This window comes from Bufo bufo, chromosome 4 (genome assembly GCF_905171765.1).
Source record: "Bufo bufo chromosome 4, aBufBuf1.1, whole genome shotgun sequence".
Taxonomy (NCBI): Eukaryota; Metazoa; Chordata; class Amphibia; order Anura; family Bufonidae; genus Bufo; species Bufo bufo.
This window is the reverse complement of record NC_053392.1, coordinates 538,360,458-538,379,065: the sequence shown is the minus strand read 5'-3', so window position 1 is coordinate 538,379,065 and position 18,608 is coordinate 538,360,458. Positions and strand designations below refer to the sequence as shown.

The window sequence follows — 18,608 nt, the reverse complement described above, 5'->3', positions numbered from 1 at the left end:
TCACATTATACGATTAACTCAGAATAAATGCCCGGTAGCTCCTCCATGAGATTCCTACATAATGCTCTTCTAGAACATCTGATCATCTGTAGTGCAAAACAACAGTAATTAGTGTAACGGCTTGGAATGATTCCCATGGAGATTAAAGGTCATTTCCGAATATCTCCAAAACTGAGGCACATACCAGGCATATGCCAGGTTAGGAGACGTTAAGCATGGTAGAATTCATAAGCCATCTGCTTAATGTAAAAACGAAACCTAAAATGCAGATTGAAATGCATCATGTAACATTGACTGTAATGTAGGATTAATAAAATAAATAAAGTCACTTCCTTTGGTTAATGTTAATTACCACTCGCTGGTCTAGGGTTAAAACAAGCTTGGTCTACTTAAAGCAACCCTTACAGTCAAAAGCTAAAATTTTGATATTTTAGATATGGTTAACATACCTCGTGCCCTCCCCTTGTGTCACATTCCAGTTACCCACAATCCTTGCTCCATGTCTGCCGTCACCCCATGCAGAGCGCTGTAGGAAAGTCTTCGACAACAACATCTCCCCCTCTGCCGTCCTCGGATGGACTAGTATTGATGACGTGTCCATCCAAGGGCAGTGGAGAAGAGCATGTCTTAAAGGGGCACTATCATCAAAATTTTTCTTATCACATATTAACAGCTTAAAGGGACTCTGTCACCACTTTCTAACCCCCCCTTTTAAAACTATTGTTCTCTCCATGGCGCCCTTGTGATTACAAAGGTGTTGTTATAACATAAATTCGCCGTCTCGTTTTGATAAAAATACCTTTTATCTAACCTGTCAATCTTGTGGATAAGGTGCCCAGGGCGTTTCTGAAGGTCTGAAGCTGCCGCCCGCCACCGCCGCCGTTGGTGCCCAGCTCCTCCCCTGATCCTTTCAGCGCCGCCTGAATGTAAAGAAATCCGCCTCCGGCTCTCGCTCAGTGCCCCCTCCTCCTTTTCAAAGATCCCGCGTGTGCGCACAGCGAGAGCCGGAGGCGGATTTCTTTACATTCAGGCCGCGCTGAAAGGATCAGGGGAGGAGCTGGGCACCAACGGCGGGCGGCAGCTTCAGACCTTCAGAAACGCCCTGGGCACCTTATCCACAAGATTGACAGGTTAGATAAAAGGTATTTTTATCAAAACGAGACGGCGAATTTATGTTATAACAACACCTTTGTAATCACAAGGGCGCCATGGAGAGAACAATAGTTTTAAAAGGGGGGGTTAGAAAGTGGTGACAGAGTCCCTTTAAGGCCTCTTTCACACTACCGTTTTTTTTTTCCGTTTTGCGGGCCGTTTTTTGCGTTTCGTATACGGAACCATTCATTTCAACGGGTCCGCAAAAGAAACGGAATGTACTCCGTATGCATTCCGTTTCCGTATTTCCGTTCAAAGATAGAACATGTCCTATTATTGCCTGCAAATCACGTTCCGTGGCTCCATTCAAGTCAATGGGTCCGCAAAAAAAACGGAACACATAGGGAAATGCATCCGTATGTCTTCCGCATCCGTTCCATTTTTTTCTGAACCATCTATTGAAAATGTTGTGCCCAGCTCAATTTTTTCTATGTAATTACTGTATACTGTATATGCCATACGGAAAAACGGAACGGAAACACAACGGAAACAAAAAAACGGAACAACGGATCCAGGAAAAACGGACCTCAAAACACTGAAATAGCCATACGGTAGTGTGAAAGAGGCCTAAATGTGAATATATATCTATATAATTCATGTATTTTACTTCCTGTCCTGACTCTTTAACTTCCTCCTTTGTTTGAACTTTTAACATGGCACACAGTCTGGCTTGACTTTTCTAGTCAGACCATCCACCACTGCGGCCAAAGACAGAATCGGGATGAGTGAGTCAATTAGAGCATCACACACTGATGTGTCAGTACAATGTTCTGTATCTTTATCTAGGCCTACCAGGAGAAGAACAGAGCTATCATAGTACTATCCCAATTCTACATCTACTATTATTCTTGCAGATAACATCTTCCCTCACAGCAGCAGTAAACTGAATGAGGGGTCCCTATCTCTCTGTGCTGAAAGACAATAGTTTGTGTTTAATTTCCAATACTGCTGAAACAAACAAAAAAAAATGACTCAAAAATCTAAAACGTTTTCCATGAATACCGAGTTTTGTTTTTTAACTAGCCCTTTCTGACGTAAGTGTCCCTTTAAACTTTCCTACAGCACTCTGCATGGGGGAAGTCTGAGACGAGAGAGGCCATTCTGATTAGAATCCAACAGGGGAGGTTTGCTGACTACATGTGTGACGCGTCTAGTCAAATTTTAGGTTTGGACTGGAGGCTCCTTTTAAATGATGTAGAGTCAAGCCACGTATTCTCTGTAAAATACAGCTTTGCCTGGTCAGTATATAAAAATACGGAATGGAATAATATATGAAGAGCGATGCTATAAGAGTACACAGGAACGGTGCTGACAGGGTGGGGGAGGGGCATTTACGACTGCAAGGGATGAAAAAAGAAAAAAAACATTTCTCGTGGGATCAGTTTTCATGAGGAGCTGTGGGAGCGTTGCACAGTCTGTCAGTTTAGTAGATTTTCCTATAGTCTATTAAGTAGGTATTATCTGTTTAATGGGCTTTAGAAAGAAGCTTCAATATAAACCCCGAGTAGTCAGAGGGAAAAAAATAAAATTAAAGATCGGAAGCTTTTATCAAAATATCTTCTCTCCTGCAATCTTCAGGTTAATGATTTACGTTTAGAAACTATTATAGAAAGTGCTTTACATGTACAGTATTAGATAGAGGAGGCTTTATACAGATACATCACATTCGGTCTAGTCTCATCCTCAGCATTGCACAATGGGTCCGTTAGACTCTACAATATATTTTTTTTAATTAAGCATAGAAAATAAGTTCGGGTATCTGTCCTCCTTGCACCCCGGTGCCGTTCGTGCTATCTGAGGAGCACTGAAACTGCACCGTTACTTTTCCGCACTGCACCTCAGTCATTCCTTCCTGTCCGAAGTAGCTCAGCTCGTTGCCGTCCAAGACCACACTGGCCGTGTAGAACGTATCTGGCTCGATTTGCACGGGGTACTCAAACCAGACCGGAAACGTGTTGCTGGATCCATCAGAAAAATATTTGCTTAGATTCTGTCCTAAAATCACCCCTTGGCGTTTCAGTTCAATTTTGGCGCTGTATTCAGCTGACCCACAGCTGGAGCCGTAGAGGCCGAAACCTGCAACAAATACCCTTTTGTCCACAGAGAACTGAATGCTGTCGCAACGGCCTCTGTAGCGCCACTGGTTACTACGGTAGGCACAGGACTGAAATCGGTGGCATCGCTGAGGGACTAGACCCTTTCTGGGTTTGCTCACAAACTCTAAATCTGGTTTCTTTGCTGCGGTATACCAAAGGAAGATGTCGTTCGTCTCATTCAGAGTCAACACTCCGGACTGCGCCGCGCCATTAGCAAAGTCATCAAGGGCCATCGTTGGGATGCGAATCAAGTAAAGCGCTTTGCCCAAAACTTTCCTCTTGTTCTCTATGGTGGGAGTTAACTCTTGACGTTGACATTCCACTTCGGCCCAGCAGAGAGCCGCCTCAAAGACAACTATTTCTTTGGCGTTTAAGGTCTCTCTTTTGAGGATGCTTTCAAGCGTTTGAAAGTCAATGTCGCAAAAACCTTCGCTTTTCAAAGCAAGCTCTGCTTGAGCATCAATCACTTCCCAACACCTCTGGGTCAGATCAGGTTCCTCAAACAGGCAGCTTTGAGAGAGGAGAACGCAGGCATTCTTTGCACTTAAGCTGGTCTCTAGGAAGTTGACACAAGCTCTGGCAAGATGGGGAACGATATATTTTTTAGCAGCATAGAGAGTTGCCAGAACGGTATCAGCAGCCAAGTCAATTTCATCACAATACAAATACCTACATAAAAAAAAACAGCACGTTACAAAGAGTTCCCAACAGATTGACTCTGGTCAGTGGATCTAAGGCTATACAGCACTTCGGAGAGAAGGAGGACAACTACAGATCACTACTTACTGCTAGAGCAGTGCTCCTAAGCTCAGACAAATTATAGGTAAGTGCCCTCAAGGCTATGATCATACACTTTGCTGCCTAGCATGAGCACTGTGGGAGTACATGGCATGTACTCCCCCCCAACGTAGACCTAGGGTCTTGATAATATAATTTCTAAACCTTACAAATATATCTGCCCTTTCCAATTACAACCTGAACCTACATCTTGTTTTCTTAAAGCATAACTTGAGCAACCTCCCGAACGTCCTAAAAAAAAGGTCTTTTTTTTTTTTTCTTGCAAATTTAGAAAATATCATTATGAAGAAAATGAACCCATGCAGCAAGCAAATATAACTTATGAACGTGGTAAAAACGAGAAAGCTGTACAGGACGTTCTACATTGTACTCCAGTACGATACAGTCGCCCACATGGCCAAATGTGACTCACCATGAAGAATTTCCTCGTTTCCTTCTCTTTCATTAGTGAAATAAAGGCACAGGGTTATGATTATGGTGATTTAATGATTTGCATTTTGAATCTGATCAAAGGCAGGGTCTACATGGGGTTCATATATTCTCCTTATGTTTGTGTGGGTTTCTGCAGAGCTCTACGTTTTCCTCCCACCCTACTGCCTTCAAATCTGCGACCGGCTGTTCCGGCAGAGAATGCCGGGGATTCTCAGAATATTTTCTGGGTAGTGGTCAGATCTCTGCTGGACCCCATCATAGTCGATGGGGTCTGGCGGGCAAGCGGCATTTTTTGGCAGTGCCGGATCCGAAAAGAACAGCCTGCTGGAGAGCTCTGCGGAGATGTGAAACTAGCCTTACTTGACTTTCCATGAAACTGCAAGGGGTCGGAGATTATGATAGGGACTGAAGACAATCTCTGTACAGCGCTATGGAATATGCAGCTGCTATATAAGCAACGGGGAATAATGATCAGCGTTATGTAATGGTAGTAACCTTATTTAGCTGGGTTCTTACATAATCACCCCCAGTTAGTGCAGGGAACCATGGTGCTTCTGTACAGGATGCACCATGTCATAGAGAGGTCAATGTCATGCTGCTGCTGGGTAGGCTACGTCTAGTGGAGACAGATGGACGTTTTCCATCATACCCGTTCTCAGCTACTTTCACACTTGAAGTGAGAACTGATTTGTACTGCAGAAGTCTGACATTTTGAACTCTTCTTCTTTGCATGCTCGCTGCTCTCGGATCTAGTTTCATGCACCATTTCCCTGTGGTTGCATGTATAAGGCTGCCCTCCGCTTACTGCATCAATATACTGAATGAATAATCTCCTTCCTTACAACCTAATAACATATAGGCATATCGCCAGCATATCTGCAGCGCTGTACACAATCACACACACTGTACTACATACAGAGGATGTATGGACTCTATGGAGCTTTCCTAGATATCAACAGCAGCTTCCTCCTCAGGACCGGAGTGCCGGGACTCCAGTTCACCAAGGGGTTAATATTCGCCTCGTCCAGTTCATCAAGGGGTTAATATTCGCCTCGTAATATTCGCACAAGTTCAGCGGAGAGAAATACGGACATAAACCTTAAACCAGATTCCAGCTAAGTTAAAATAACGACTTTAATAAGCCCCGGAGCCCGCGGTCAAAGAGCATCCGGCAATTTGCTAAAAGCGGTGGCGCGCCTATGGAAGGATGCCGATTAGATTCTGCTAATTGAAGCTGCAGTGAGTACTGACACAAACAGAATGATTATAATATAGGGATGAGGCTTACTTCAGCATCGCAAGGAAAGCAGCAGGTTCAACATCTGGTATACGAATTTCATCGTTGTCCTCCGCAAGCTCGCCGTAAAACATTGCGTGGAACACCGAGCTCCCGACAGCCAGGACATACTGGTAATGAGGAGCACAAGACGGGAGGTGAGCGTGCGTATAATAGCACCAACTAGAAAAACGTATCATATATACATAGGGGACAGGTAGATGGATAGATATAAAATAGATATACGATAGATTAGATACATGTATGCTAGATTAGATATACAATAGATTAGATGCATATATGATAGATTAGATACATAGACGATAGATTAGATAGATATAAGATCTAAAATAGATTAGATAGAGATGAGAGATTAGATAAAATATACATCAGGACAGATATATGAGAGATATATACAAGACTGATAGAAGGAAAGTAGAGAGTAACAGAGAGAAAGCCACATACACACAGGAACAGAGACAGACAGAGAGTACACAGATATGCAGAGGTAAGTTTGCCCTAATTGTGAGATCATGACTTTATCTAGTTTTACATAGGACTGCAGTTAAATGCCTTGAGTTAACTCACCAAGTTATCCCACTGCACAAGCTCAGCTAAGTGACAAGCTCAGCTCTGCTACACAAATACCACCAGCATGCCTATCAAATATTCCTACTAAAAATCTTCTGTCACATTTTGGAAGAGGACCTGACATTAATATCCCGCTTACCTTATGTCCCGGCAATCGCTGAGTCCCACTTGGGGGTCCCACCACAAAATGCACATCAGCCATCAGTTCGTTATTGAACATCACGGAATTCCTAAAGAGTCAAAATGGCTCAAATGAACATTTCTAACAATCACAACTCACCACCCCATTTCCTAATTAACAGGGAATCCATTGACTACACATCATATTGATTCGGGACAACATATCGGTATAAGAAGTCGTATGGATGACCCCCTAGTGCCCCCCCCCCCCCCCCCCCCTCACCTCTCCCGGATGGTGCCATAGAGTCCTTGCCAGTTTGGGGACGGGATAGTGTTATTGTTGGTCAGATTCTGCTGGTGGTACTGCTGCGCAGAGTTGGAGTTGCTGTTGGCTGGCTTCTTGCTCGGAAAAATCTCAGCAGCCATCTTCTTCTTCTTTCGGTTTTTTAATGTAATTATTTCATAGCAAACAGGAGGTAACTTGCTGCCGCTGCCGGAGCTCGCTTTTTTGGGACCTTTCTTGGACCGATTCTTGACCGTTTCTGGAAGCATCAAAAAAAAAGTGAGACATTTCATGTTCTTTTCTTTGGCATCGACCATCAGTATTTCAGTTCATGCAGCTTTACAAAAAAAGTCGAATCTCCCAGAAATCCACCTAAAAAGGTACACCACACAGAAAAAAAAAAAAAATACAAAAAAACTAAAAAGCAGAGACTTTTTCCCCCCTCTACGTGCAGAAATGGGACTTCAAGTTTGATCCAGCACTTGATGTGATAAATCTATTCCGAGCATGTCTCCTAGCTGATTCCCTTCAGACGCGGCACAGCTGGGCCACCTATTGTGCGGCAGCGGAACGGACGGTGCGTATAGCTGTCTGCATGTCTTATAGGGAATTAGGTTAACGAGATCAGATTCTGCTTAAAGCGCAGATACTCCGCGCGCTGTCTCCAGTCGTGTGCCGAACGCGTCTGAAGAAAGTAGAGATTGCAGCTTTGCAGATGGTGTCAGACAGTCAATAGCTCCGAGCCAATAGCTGAAGCCACAGATAATGATTGGACCAAGCATCACAGCTCCGGTATTTGTGATATACATCGTCCCTCCGTTAAAGGTATACAGGGGGGGCTACAATCAGCTAGGAAAACATGCAGGCGGCAAGCTAAACTGGTACAGGGAAGACTGAAGCTCTAAAGGAAGGGTAAAAAAAAAAGAAAAAAATCTATATATATAAAATAAAATAAAAAAGTCAATATATTATGCATACTACAGATACAATAAAACAGATTAGCCTTCGTGTTTTACTAGGGCCGCGCTCGCCTTCGGAGAAGGAGATGAGGTCAGTGCCTCTGATTTAATCCGCTCCGTTCCCAGCGAACATAATGGGCTCTGACAGGACTTCCAAATTACTAAGCTCTGCTAATTAGGCCAATGGCTGTGGCAGACGTGCAAGAGACGGGAGGGAAGAAAAGTGTGAATTTCTGCAAACAAGATGCACAGAAATGATAGAAACTGTCACTTCTCTCCATCCCCCCCCCCCCCTTAGGGATTTTAGGGAATACGGGGCAGGCAGGCAGATTGCCACGACCGATCTTATTTCACGGATCAGAGTCGAATTGATTTTAAAGGCTGAAGTAAGATCTCTCCGGTATGATCAGCGTCTGCGGGGCGCTGCTCATCACTCATGGGCCATCATGATTATGAAGCAGGGTTTCCCACAGTGGTTTCGGAGGACAGGGATGGAGTAGATCTAGTACTGCCCAGCAGCGCTCCTCGCCCTATACACCGCATCCAGCAATCCATACCTACTGTGACTTATAGTCCAGGGAAGCTCTGCTGACGGCACAGTGACTGATCTCTGTCCAGGGAGGTCCTCCGTCTACTGCTCCTGTTACTTGTTAACCCCTGAAAGCCCATCTAGATACAGGACAATTCCTCTAAACTGGCATTTGATAATCCAGAAAAACGGATAATTTAGCAGATAAGTGCATCGGACCAGGGATAATCAGTTAGGAAATTCCACGGCTTCCACAGACATTACGGCCTCTGTATACTGCCGTGCAGGCTCTCTTGAGTGCCATATATACGCAGATATTCTAACCTCCAAGCAATATTAAAGGGCGCACTTGGCTAGGTTCGGCAGCTCCACAGCGGTGAATGGAGGGTGGCCGCGCATGCACAGATGCTCTCCAGAACAAGGCCCTCGAAGTTAGGAGCCTGTCCCAGAGGTAGACCCGCACCTATCTGATATTGATGGCATATCGCTAGCATATGCCACCAGTGTCTGAAATGAGACAACCCCTTTACAGGGGTTCTCCGGTAATAATGCCATTTTACAAAGTGCCAGCAGCCCATCCGACTAAGCTAAGGATTCATACTTGGCTGCTCCCCGTCACTCTGGTCCTCTAGATCTCCATTTTCTGATATCTGCACCGTTTTCTTCTGGCTCTGCATGGACACATGCCTGGTTTCAGCAGTGACGTGCTGTTTGTGGTCACATCACTGCTGAAGCCAGTCATTGGCTGCTGCAGAGCATGTGCCCATCCTTAGGCTGAAGACGGGGGCCAAAAGGTGGAGACATTGAAGGCAGTGGAGAGGACCGGAGCCGCGGGGAGCAGGCAAGTGTGAATCCTCAGCTTAGTGGTCAAATGGCATTATTACCGGAGAACCACTTAAAAGGGGTTTTCCAGGATTTTACTATTGATGACCTGTCCTCAGGATAAGTCATCAATTTCAGATCATCGGGGGTTCGATACCCGGAACCCCCGCCAATCAGCTGGTTGAAGAGAAGGCCGCGCTCCATGCCAGTGCTGCCTTCCCTTCATTGTTTACAGTGCTGAGCAGGTGTAATTACAAGCCGTCCCATTCACTTCAATGGGATGGCACCTTCCTATACCAGTGCATACTACAGAGCCGTCCCATAGAAGTGAATGGACGGCTTGTAATTACACCTGCTGACCGCTGCGATGTCGAGCAGGTAAACAATAAAGGTAAGGCTGCACTCCGATGGAGCACGGCCTTCTCGTCAACCAGCTGATCGGAGTGTCGTACCCCCGGCGATCTGATATCGATCTGACCTATCCTGGCCAAAATTGAAATCCCGGAAAACCCCTTTAAAAGATAAAATCTCTCCGTACAAGTCCAATGCCATGATTTTGTAAGGAACCCAACAGAAGTAAACCACCAGAGGACCCATGCACATCTATGGCAGCCCTAGTAATGCCAGGAGCAGACTGAGCCTTGGTACAGCTGCTTTAGGCCGCCTGCACACGTAGCGGGAATAGGTGCGTTTTTTCCAGTGCAGATTCCTGTAATACAGCACCAGCGGAGTGTGCGAGATTACACAAACCTCATGTACACTGTGCAGACGTTTTCCATGTAGAAACTGACCTGCTGGGCGGATTTAGAAATGTGCGATTTTGTCCTTTTCTAGTGAGATGTGCGAATCCTGTGAACATGCCCTACTACAGACATGAAATAGATGTAAATGGAGATGTTACACAACTTCAGGATCTGGCATGTGTGGTGCTGGAAGATGGTACCTGGCTGCTCCTGGCACTGCCATGCCCGATGTACTGCAGAGAGACATCAGTACATCCACTACTATAATAAAAAACTCCCTTTAATGAGCGAGTACGTTGCGACATTGCGGAGTGCCCTTGGTGACCACTTCCTCAGCTCTGGGGGATGAGGCTGCCCTTGCACTTGATGAGGTGCGTTCACAAGTCACGTGATAGTGCCCGAGGAGCGCCTAGATCGGTTGTCTGAACTCCATGCACAGAAAGGACCTTGTGTGGCTTGAAGCCGACTCCAGGTATAGAAGCGGGGTAATATATGATGGTATGTACTGTGAGGCGCTTGGCCCTAAATTGAGGCTTCCAATATCACATGACGCTATGATGTCAGAAGGTCCTTACAGCGGATGGAGTTTACTGCTGTATCTAATCCTTTCCTGTGTTGCGGGCCAGCGGGAGACCACGGAGCGGGAGTAATAGCAAGCGCTTCACTCCCACTCCGTGGTCACGTGACACAAACGAATCCTCAATGCAAAAGAATTGCATTGAGGATTTTTTTGTGTCGAATTACTCAATTTAATCGAGTACTGGTTTTAGCCCTAGTACTGTTTTTTTTTTTTTTTTTTCATTCTGACGGCACAATTCCTTTAAAGGGGTCGTCTCATCTCACTTCAGCAAGTGCCATTTATCATGTAGAGGAAGTTAATACAAGCCACTTACTAATGTATTGGTATTATCTATATTGCTTCCTTTGCTGGCTGGATTCATTTTTCCATCACATTATACACTGCTCGTATCCATGGTTACGACCACCCTCCAATCCATCAGTGGTGGTCGTGCTTGTACACTGTAGGGAAAAAAGCGCCGGCCTCTCATTGTGCTGGGACTGTGAGAGCAGACATAGGCTGGTGGTTTTTCCTACAGTGTGCAAGCATGACCACCTCTGATGGATTGCAGGGTGGTCATGACCATGGAAGCGAGCAGTGTATAATGGGATGAAAAAAATTATCCACCAGCAAAGGAAGCAATATGGAGAATAACAATACATTAGTATGCGCCTTGTATTAACTTTCCCTACATGATAAATGCCACATGCTGAAGTGAGACAGCCCCTTTAAGGCCGGATTCAGATGTATTTGGGAGTCCATCTGGTGGCTGGGGGTGTCTGTTTTGTGCTGGATCCATCTATTTGAATGGGTCTCGGAAGGAAAACGGACAAGAATGATGCATGTGACATGTTTCTTGGCATAGACCAAAGGTCAGTGCATCAAAGCCGATGTGAATAATGAATATGGTGGCCAGTCCATGAGATGCAGCCGAATACACCAGCTAGGGTCCAGTAATGAGAACACACACCAAGCGATCACTGATGCCCTCCTCACAGTGGTTTACAGCAAACCTAAAATCATATACGTCACAATGCCCCTGTATGATGTCCCCACTGACAGCCACGTGGGGGGGGGGGGGGGGGGGGCTGAGCCAATATTTAGGAGAATGTTCTCAAAGAAGAGACATAAACGCTGTAGTAAAGCCCTTATGTCTGTGTATATACTGTATATTACCACAGAGAACAGTATGGAACACGGACCCTACATATAATGCAGTCTTCACTAAGTGTGCTAATGTTAACCCCACCCACCCGAGGTGACCGGCGCCCGCTCGGTTTTAACCCCTTAAGGACCTCCGCCGTATATGTACGATTTTAAATAGCAGAGACCCGCAGCACATGTATGCGATCAGCAATAAGGCTGATCGCATACACTTTACCCTTCAGATGCAGTGGTCAAATGTGACCACGGCATCTGATCAGTCCAGAAGCGTAAGTTGCGCACGTTCCCCGACTGAGATCGGGGAATCTGTGATATCTATGAAATAGCCCGAAGCCTCAAGCAGGCTTTGGACCTTATTTCAAGACTATACCAATACAGGCCACTAGGTGGCAGCATTGTATTGGTATAGTGCAAATTAAGTCTTCAATGATGGCTATATAGCCATCAATGAACACAATGGGCAATCTATTGTCACTCAAGGGGACTTAAAAAAGTAGGGAAAAAAGTAACAAAAAAGTTTACAAATATAAAATAAAAACCTAAAAGTTCAAATCATCCTTAAAATAAAAATACTTAACCAATAAAAAAAAAATAAACATCATGGGCATCGGCGCGTGCGAAAATGCCCATACAATTAAACTATAACAATATTAATGGCATACGGCAAATGGCGTAACAGGGAAAAATTTTTTAAAAAAAGCCAATTTGCAATTTTTTGTCACTTGAACTACCCAATAATTTTTTTTATAAAAAGTGATCAAAAAGTCGCAGACACTTCAAATTGATATCATTGAAAAGAACAGATCGTCCTGCAAAAAATGAGCCCTCACACAGCCCCGTACACATAGCTACTAAAAGGTTATAGGGGTAAGAATATGGTTCTAAACATTTTTTGTTTTTGTTTTAATTTTTTCAGTAAGAAAAATTATAAAAGTGTGGTATCGTTGTAACCGTACTGATCTGGAGAATGAAGACAACAGGTCAATTTTACCGCATAGTGTACTGTGTAAAAAAAAATGAAAACCTTTATCAGAATTGCGTTTTTTCCCAATTCTACCCCATTTGGAATTTTCTTTTTCCGGCTTCCTACTACATGATATGCAACCGTAAATTATGCCATTAGAAAATACAACTTGTCCTACAAAAAAATAAGCCCTCATAAGGCTATGTGAATGGAAAAATAAAAACTTAGGACTATGGGAAGGCGGAGAGTGAAGATCGAAAACGCAAAAATGGAAAATCTCAGGGTCCTTAAGGGGTTAAAGGTATGACATCAGACTTGTTCAAAATCCTGCGGCCATTGCGGGCGAGTTTACATCCACATGCCGCCATCATCGCAATGTTAGGGCGCAGGCTAAGGGATCTCCCTATCATGGTATATAGTCTCCTTTTGCTTCGCACTGAGGAGGCAAGAGTCCCCCCACAACCAGTTCACACAGAAGACCCTCTCTCCTTTACCATTTACACAGGCACGCAGCCGTGTATACAGGTTCTGCCGCTCGGCCTCATTCCTTCTAGAGGGGTAAACAGCGCCTCAGGGTCACATATGGCGGCACATGGACATAACACACCATAGGGACTCCGCGTGCCATCGTACAGGGACTACAACAATAGCACATACCTGGACCCCGTTGCTCCTAGAGGCTCATTTGCCCATATAAATGTGTTCAGCGAAGCCGCAGCGGAGTACAGCGGCAGTGAGGAGGATGGGACTTACAAAAATCTCATTCACACACTGCAGAAAAAAAAAACACAGCGTAAACAGAAGTGTACCGCAGCGGGTCCATTTCTGCGGCAGGCTCTCAACCTTTACAAAGCAATGAAGGCCGTAGCAATGTCGCTGCAGAATACAAGCTGCTGCTGAACTTCCCCCAATGGCAATTCCTGGGAACGTCCAGGTGCAGCAGCGGATTTTACAGAGGATTCACCATGGACTTCAACCCTCCAACACGGAGGCTATGGCCATACGGCGCGGCATTCCCACTGCCGATCTGATGTCTTCTGTAGCAAAAGCCGCAGTAAAATCTTCATGTGTTACCTTCAGGGTTGTCGCAGAGTTTGCTGCAGATTTCACTCTATGAGCTGCAAAGGCCGAGAACTGCAGTGAAAATCTGCGGCAAAAATGCACATTAAGGCCTCATGCACACGGCCGTTGTTTGCATCCGCGTCCGTGGTTCCGTTTTTTTTCGCGGCTCCATTGACTTTCAATGGGTCCGTGGAAAAAAAATCGGAAAATGCACCGTTTGGCAGCCGCATCCGTGATCCGTGTTTCCTGGCCGTGAAAAAAATATGACCTGTCCTATTTTTTTCACGGTCAACGGTTCGCGGACCCATTCAAGTCAATCAAGATTGTCATCCGCGTCCGTGATCCGTGTCCGTTTTTCCTATCATTTTCAATGCAAACTTGACTTCGTTTTTTTTTTCACTTTTCATGTCCGTGGATCCTCCAAAAATCAAGGAAGCCCCACGGACGAAAAAACGGTCACAGATCACGGACCAACGGAACCCCGTTTTGCGGACCGTGAAAAAATACTGTCGTGTGCATGAGGCCTAAGGGCGAGTTTTTTTTTGTGTGTTGTGGAATCCACTTTAGGCTACGTCTACACGACGACATTTGTCGCGCAACAATTTTTATAATGATAGTCTATGGCGTCGCACTGCGACATGCTGCGACTGCGATGTGACAGTTGCAAAAAAAACATTCCAAATGGATTTTTCTGCGACTGTCGTGTCGCAGTCACAGCATGCCGCAGTGCGACGCCATAGACTATCATTATAAAAATTGTCGCACGACAAATGTTGCAGTGTAGTTGTGCCCCATCTGTCACGCAACACATGTCGTCATGTAGACCTAGCCTTAGGGTTCCTTGTGGGGGGTTTTTGGATGCGATTTTTATTCTGACGCTTACAATGCTGTTCTAACACCTCTCCTGAGGCAGTTCAATCACAAGTATTAAAGGCGCTTTCCGAGAATTGTTACTGATGGGTGGGTGTCCCCCGCCGATCAGCTGTTTTGAGAAGGCAGCAGCGCTCCTCTACACCACTTGGTATTGCACTCTGCCGCATTCACTTCTATGGGACTGAGCTGCTGCTAGGCCACGTGACCGATGATCGTGTCGTCACTGGCCTAGAAAAAGCAGAGAGAAGGCCGCGGTGCTACTGCGAGCGCCAATGTCTTCTCGGACAGCTGATTGGCGGGGGTCCTGGGTGTCAGACTCTGATGACCTATGCAGAGGACAGCAATAGTGAAGGACCGGCACTCACTGTTCGTTTCCTTTGAAATGCTCGTTTATTGCCACATATTAGTCGCACGTTTCGGCATGATCTGTGCCTTCCTCAGACCGTCAAGAATCCCCTAAACAAGTACATCATCAAGTGACGTCATCAGTTTGTTGTTTGGAGGGCTATTTAAATGTACTTGTTTAGGGGATTCTTGACGGTCTGAGGAAGGCACAGATCATGCCGAAACGTGCGACTAATATGTGGCAATAAACGAGCATTTCAAAAGAAACTAACAGTGAGTGCCGGTCCTTCACTATTGCCATTTAAATGGGACACCAGCCCTAGGACACGTGCACCGCCGTGCCGACCGATCTACATTGCATACTATCCAGAGGACAGGTCATCAGTTAAAACATCTCGGAAAATCCCTTCAAAAGCTGGAGAATTTTTGTACAAGCCATTCTACTGGAGAAAGTCAAATGACTAGCAAAAAGTCTTCAAGGAAAAAAAATAAAAAATAAAATGCCTCCAGTTCCTCTGACTCCTTAGGCTACTTTCACACCAGTGTTTTTGCTGGATCAATCACGATAAGGGTCCATTCACACGTCCGTCTGTGTTTTGCGGATCCACGGATCCGCAAAACACGGACATCGGCGATGTGCGCTCCGTTGCGGACAAGAATGGGACATGTTCTATTTTTTCCGGCAAAGGAATTGCGGACCCGAAAGTGCGGGTCCGCAATTCCGTATCCGGGGAAATAAATGCGGAACGAAATTGCGGACGCGTGAATGAACCCTAATACAACCGGCTGAAGGGATCCGGTTGTATCTGTCTCTAAAACCATTGTAAGTGAATAGGGGACGGATCCGTTTTCTTTCGTGTCCGAGAAAACTGCTCCGTCACCATTGACTTACATTGCGAGTCATCACTGATCCGTCTTGTTCCACATCCCAGGACGCGCTCAGAAACGCTGCTTGCAACATTTTTCTGTCCGGCATGGGAATGCATTCTGGAGCACTCTGCTCCATTCAGTTCTGTCCCCAGTGACAATGAACGGGGATAAAACTGAAGCGTTTTCCTCCGGTATTGAGATCCTATGACGGAACTAAAGACCGGAAAGGAAAAACGCAAATGCGGATTTCTTTCCGACCTGGTTTTTGATGTTTTTTTTTTTTTTATCCTGCCCATTTCAATATTACGTTTAGATGTGGATTCGACACAAAATCCTCACCAAGAAATTCGCATTTTTTTTTTTTCACGCATTGGTTTTTAAAACTGCGAGCAGGGAAAACAGCAGTACCGTGTGCGGTAAGTTATCAAGCGGTTTTCCCATTGAAATCAATGGAGATCGTTTGAAAGTATTTTTCAGGTTTTTTTTGTGTGCAGAATCTGCACCAAAATCCGTGTCAGTAAACTCTGTGTGAACAGACGGTAACGCCGCCGCGGGTGAATCCTGCCTTCCATACTTGATAGAACTGTATATCCCACCAGCTGTATTCTGGGAGCACCCCCTCTATGAGGACGGACCAGATCTACTAGCGAATAGGTCATTCATTCATGGAGGCTGTAGCTGCAGGTAGAACTACAAGTGCCAGCAGCACAGAACCGGCACACGGCAGCCAGCTCAAGGCAAAGATCCCAGTGACCCGGCCATATTGATGCCTCAATCTACAGCATATTCCCCCAGCTATGAGACCATGAACTCCCAGTCCTGAGTGCAGATACCAGTGTCCTACCTCTCTCTCTCTCCGTCCAGCCCGTAGGGCGCCGCTCGGTAACCGACAGAAGTACCGGAAACCGGGACTCGGTAACCCAGCAAAACAACCCTCTGCCGTAAGCCCCGCCCTCTGTAGAGGCTCAGCTCCAATAGGTGAACGGCCAGCGCGCCGCAGCCAATCAGATCGCAGCTATTAGCTGCACCTAGTAAGGGGACAGGGGAGATGAGAATGGTGATTGGCTGGTGAGGTGACGGTCGTAAACAGTACGTTGTGTGGTAGGAGGAGGAGGAGGAGGCAGAGCCGGTGGTGGGCGCCGGTCCTGCTTAGGAAAGTTGTAGTAGTTTATCTCAGTAATAAGATGTGTTGCACTGAGGTGAAAGCAGCATGACAACGAGAGAACCAATTGGGCCTGGAAGAGTAATTAAAGGTTACGTCACTTTAAAGGGGTTGCCCATCTTCTTCCTGGCTTTTGGCAGCCGCCCCCTAGTGGCTGGACGTGTGGAGGAACACTTATTAGGCCGACAGAGAGTCTGGGATATGTTGGGAGTTGAAGTTCTCTTATACTCCCTCCATGCTTGGAGGAAAGGAGTGATGTTATTTACATAGGACTATACACTGGAGGAGGCTATAGATAGAGATGTTATTTACATGGGACTGTATATTGGAGGAGGCTATAGATAGAGATGTTATTTACATGGGACTGTATATTGGAGGAGGCTGGAGATCAGTGGCGTAGCTAGAAATGACTGGGCCCCACAGGAAATTTTTGAATGGGGCCCCCCGCCCCCAGTAATTCTTTCGCAACCCCTTCCTTTCATGCCGCCCCCATTCCTGTGGCTAGTAAAGATCGCTCTCTCAGACCAGGCCTGGCAGCTGTTCCATCCGTTTTCTGCACTGTCTATACCAGGGGTACTCAACTAGTTTTATTAAAGGTCCACATACCAGGGTCTGCAGTCAGGTGAAGGTCCGAGCTGAACGCCAACAGTAAAGATGCCATGCGATCATGTGATACATGCGCGTGGGGCGCTCTGACGTTATAGTGGAGCGCCCCGGGTAAGTCCCAGAATTAGTAATGGCCACATTAGTGCCCCAGTAAGAATAATGTCCCCATTAGTGCCCCCAGTAAGAGTAGTGCCCCCCTTCTCTGCTTTTGCAAAAAAAAATAAAAAATTAGCATTCACCTGGCTGCGGTGAACATTCGCTGCTGACTGCAAGCTCAGGACCGGTGCTCTAACGTGATGGCGTCTTGTAGGTCCTGTCCTGAGCTTCTAGTCAGCAGGGAGTGCTCTCCACAGCGTCAGCAAATGGAGGTGGAGGTACCGTAGGCGTAATATATATTTTTTTTTACTAGCACAAGTAGCGGTGGAGGTAAATGCTGTACTAATGGGCGTTCCATGATGGAAGCGCTCATTAGTAAGGGTACTTTCACACTTGCAGCAGGACGGATCCGACAGGCTGCTCACCCCGTCAGATCCATCTTGCCACTACTTCGCCGTGCCGCTGCTCTGTGCCCATCGACTATAATGGGGTGAGAGGCCGCCAGACTAAAAGTACTACATGTCCGACTTTTTCGTCTGGCGGCCCCCTCAATATAATAAACATTGGTGGCGCAGTGCTCCCCCCCTCAAAATAATAAACATTGGTGGCGCAGTGCACCCCCCCATCACAATAAACATTGGTGGCGCAGTGCGCCCCCCCATCACCCCAGTATAATAAACATTGGTGGCACAGTGTGCCCCCCATCACCCCAGTATAATAAACATTGGTGGCGCAGTGCGCCCCCCCATCACCCCAGTATAATAAACATTGGTGGCGCAGTGCGCCCCCCCTCAATATAATAAACATTGGTGGCGCAGTGCGCCCCCCCTCAAAATAATAAACATTGGTGGCGCAGTGTGCCCCCCCATCACCCCAGTATAATAAACATTGGTGGCGCAGTGCGCCCCCCCTCAATATAATAAACATTGGTGGCGCAGTGCGCCCCCCCTCAATATAATAAACATTGGTGGCGCAGTGTGCCCCCCAATATAATAAACATTGGTGGCGCAGTGTGCCCCCCAATATAATAAACATTGGTGGCGCAGTGTGCCCCCCAATATAATAAACATTGGTGGCGCAGTGCGCCCCCCCATCACCCCAGTATA

General features: G+C 46.1%; 1 protein-coding gene across 2 annotated transcripts; it reads right to left on the bottom strand.

Annotated features, from left to right (window-relative positions):
* Positions 1-1,706: 1,706 nt before the first annotated feature.
* On the bottom strand, positions 1,707-16,577 carry BTBD3 (BTB domain containing 3). Of its 2 annotated transcripts, XM_040429939.1 has the most exons (5): positions 16,483-16,577; positions 6,749-7,007; positions 6,485-6,575; positions 5,767-5,885; positions 1,707-3,917 (listed from the first exon to the last, which is right to left on the bottom strand). In XM_040429939.1, exons 2-5 carry the CDS (start codon positions 6,889-6,891, stop codon positions 2,885-2,887), a joined length of 1,386 nt encoding a protein of 461 aa, XP_040285873.1. In that variant the 5' UTR covers positions 6,892-7,007; positions 16,483-16,577; the 3' UTR covers positions 1,707-2,884. The 2 variants fall into 2 exon arrangements, with proteins under 2 accessions (XP_040285873.1, XP_040285872.1); XM_040429938.1 differs by lacking the exon at positions 16,483-16,577 and having other exon boundaries at positions 6,749-7,065.
* Between the last annotated feature and the right edge of the window lie 2,031 nt (positions 16,578-18,608).

Bases quoted from the DNA above. Each gene is read 5' to 3' on its own strand.
- BTBD3 (XM_040429938.1), bottom strand. From the start codon at position 7,065: ATGGTCGATGCCAAAGAAAAGAACATGAAATGTCTCACTTTTTTTTTG. The intron at 5,886-6,484 runs GTAAGCGGGATA...CCTCATTACCAG, and splicing joins AGCGATTGCCGGGACATAAG to TATGTCCTGGCTGTCGGGAG. The intron at 3,918-5,766 runs GTAAGCCTCATC...TTTTTTATGTAG, and splicing joins GCTTTCCTTGCGATGCTGAA to GTATTTGTATTGTGATGAAA.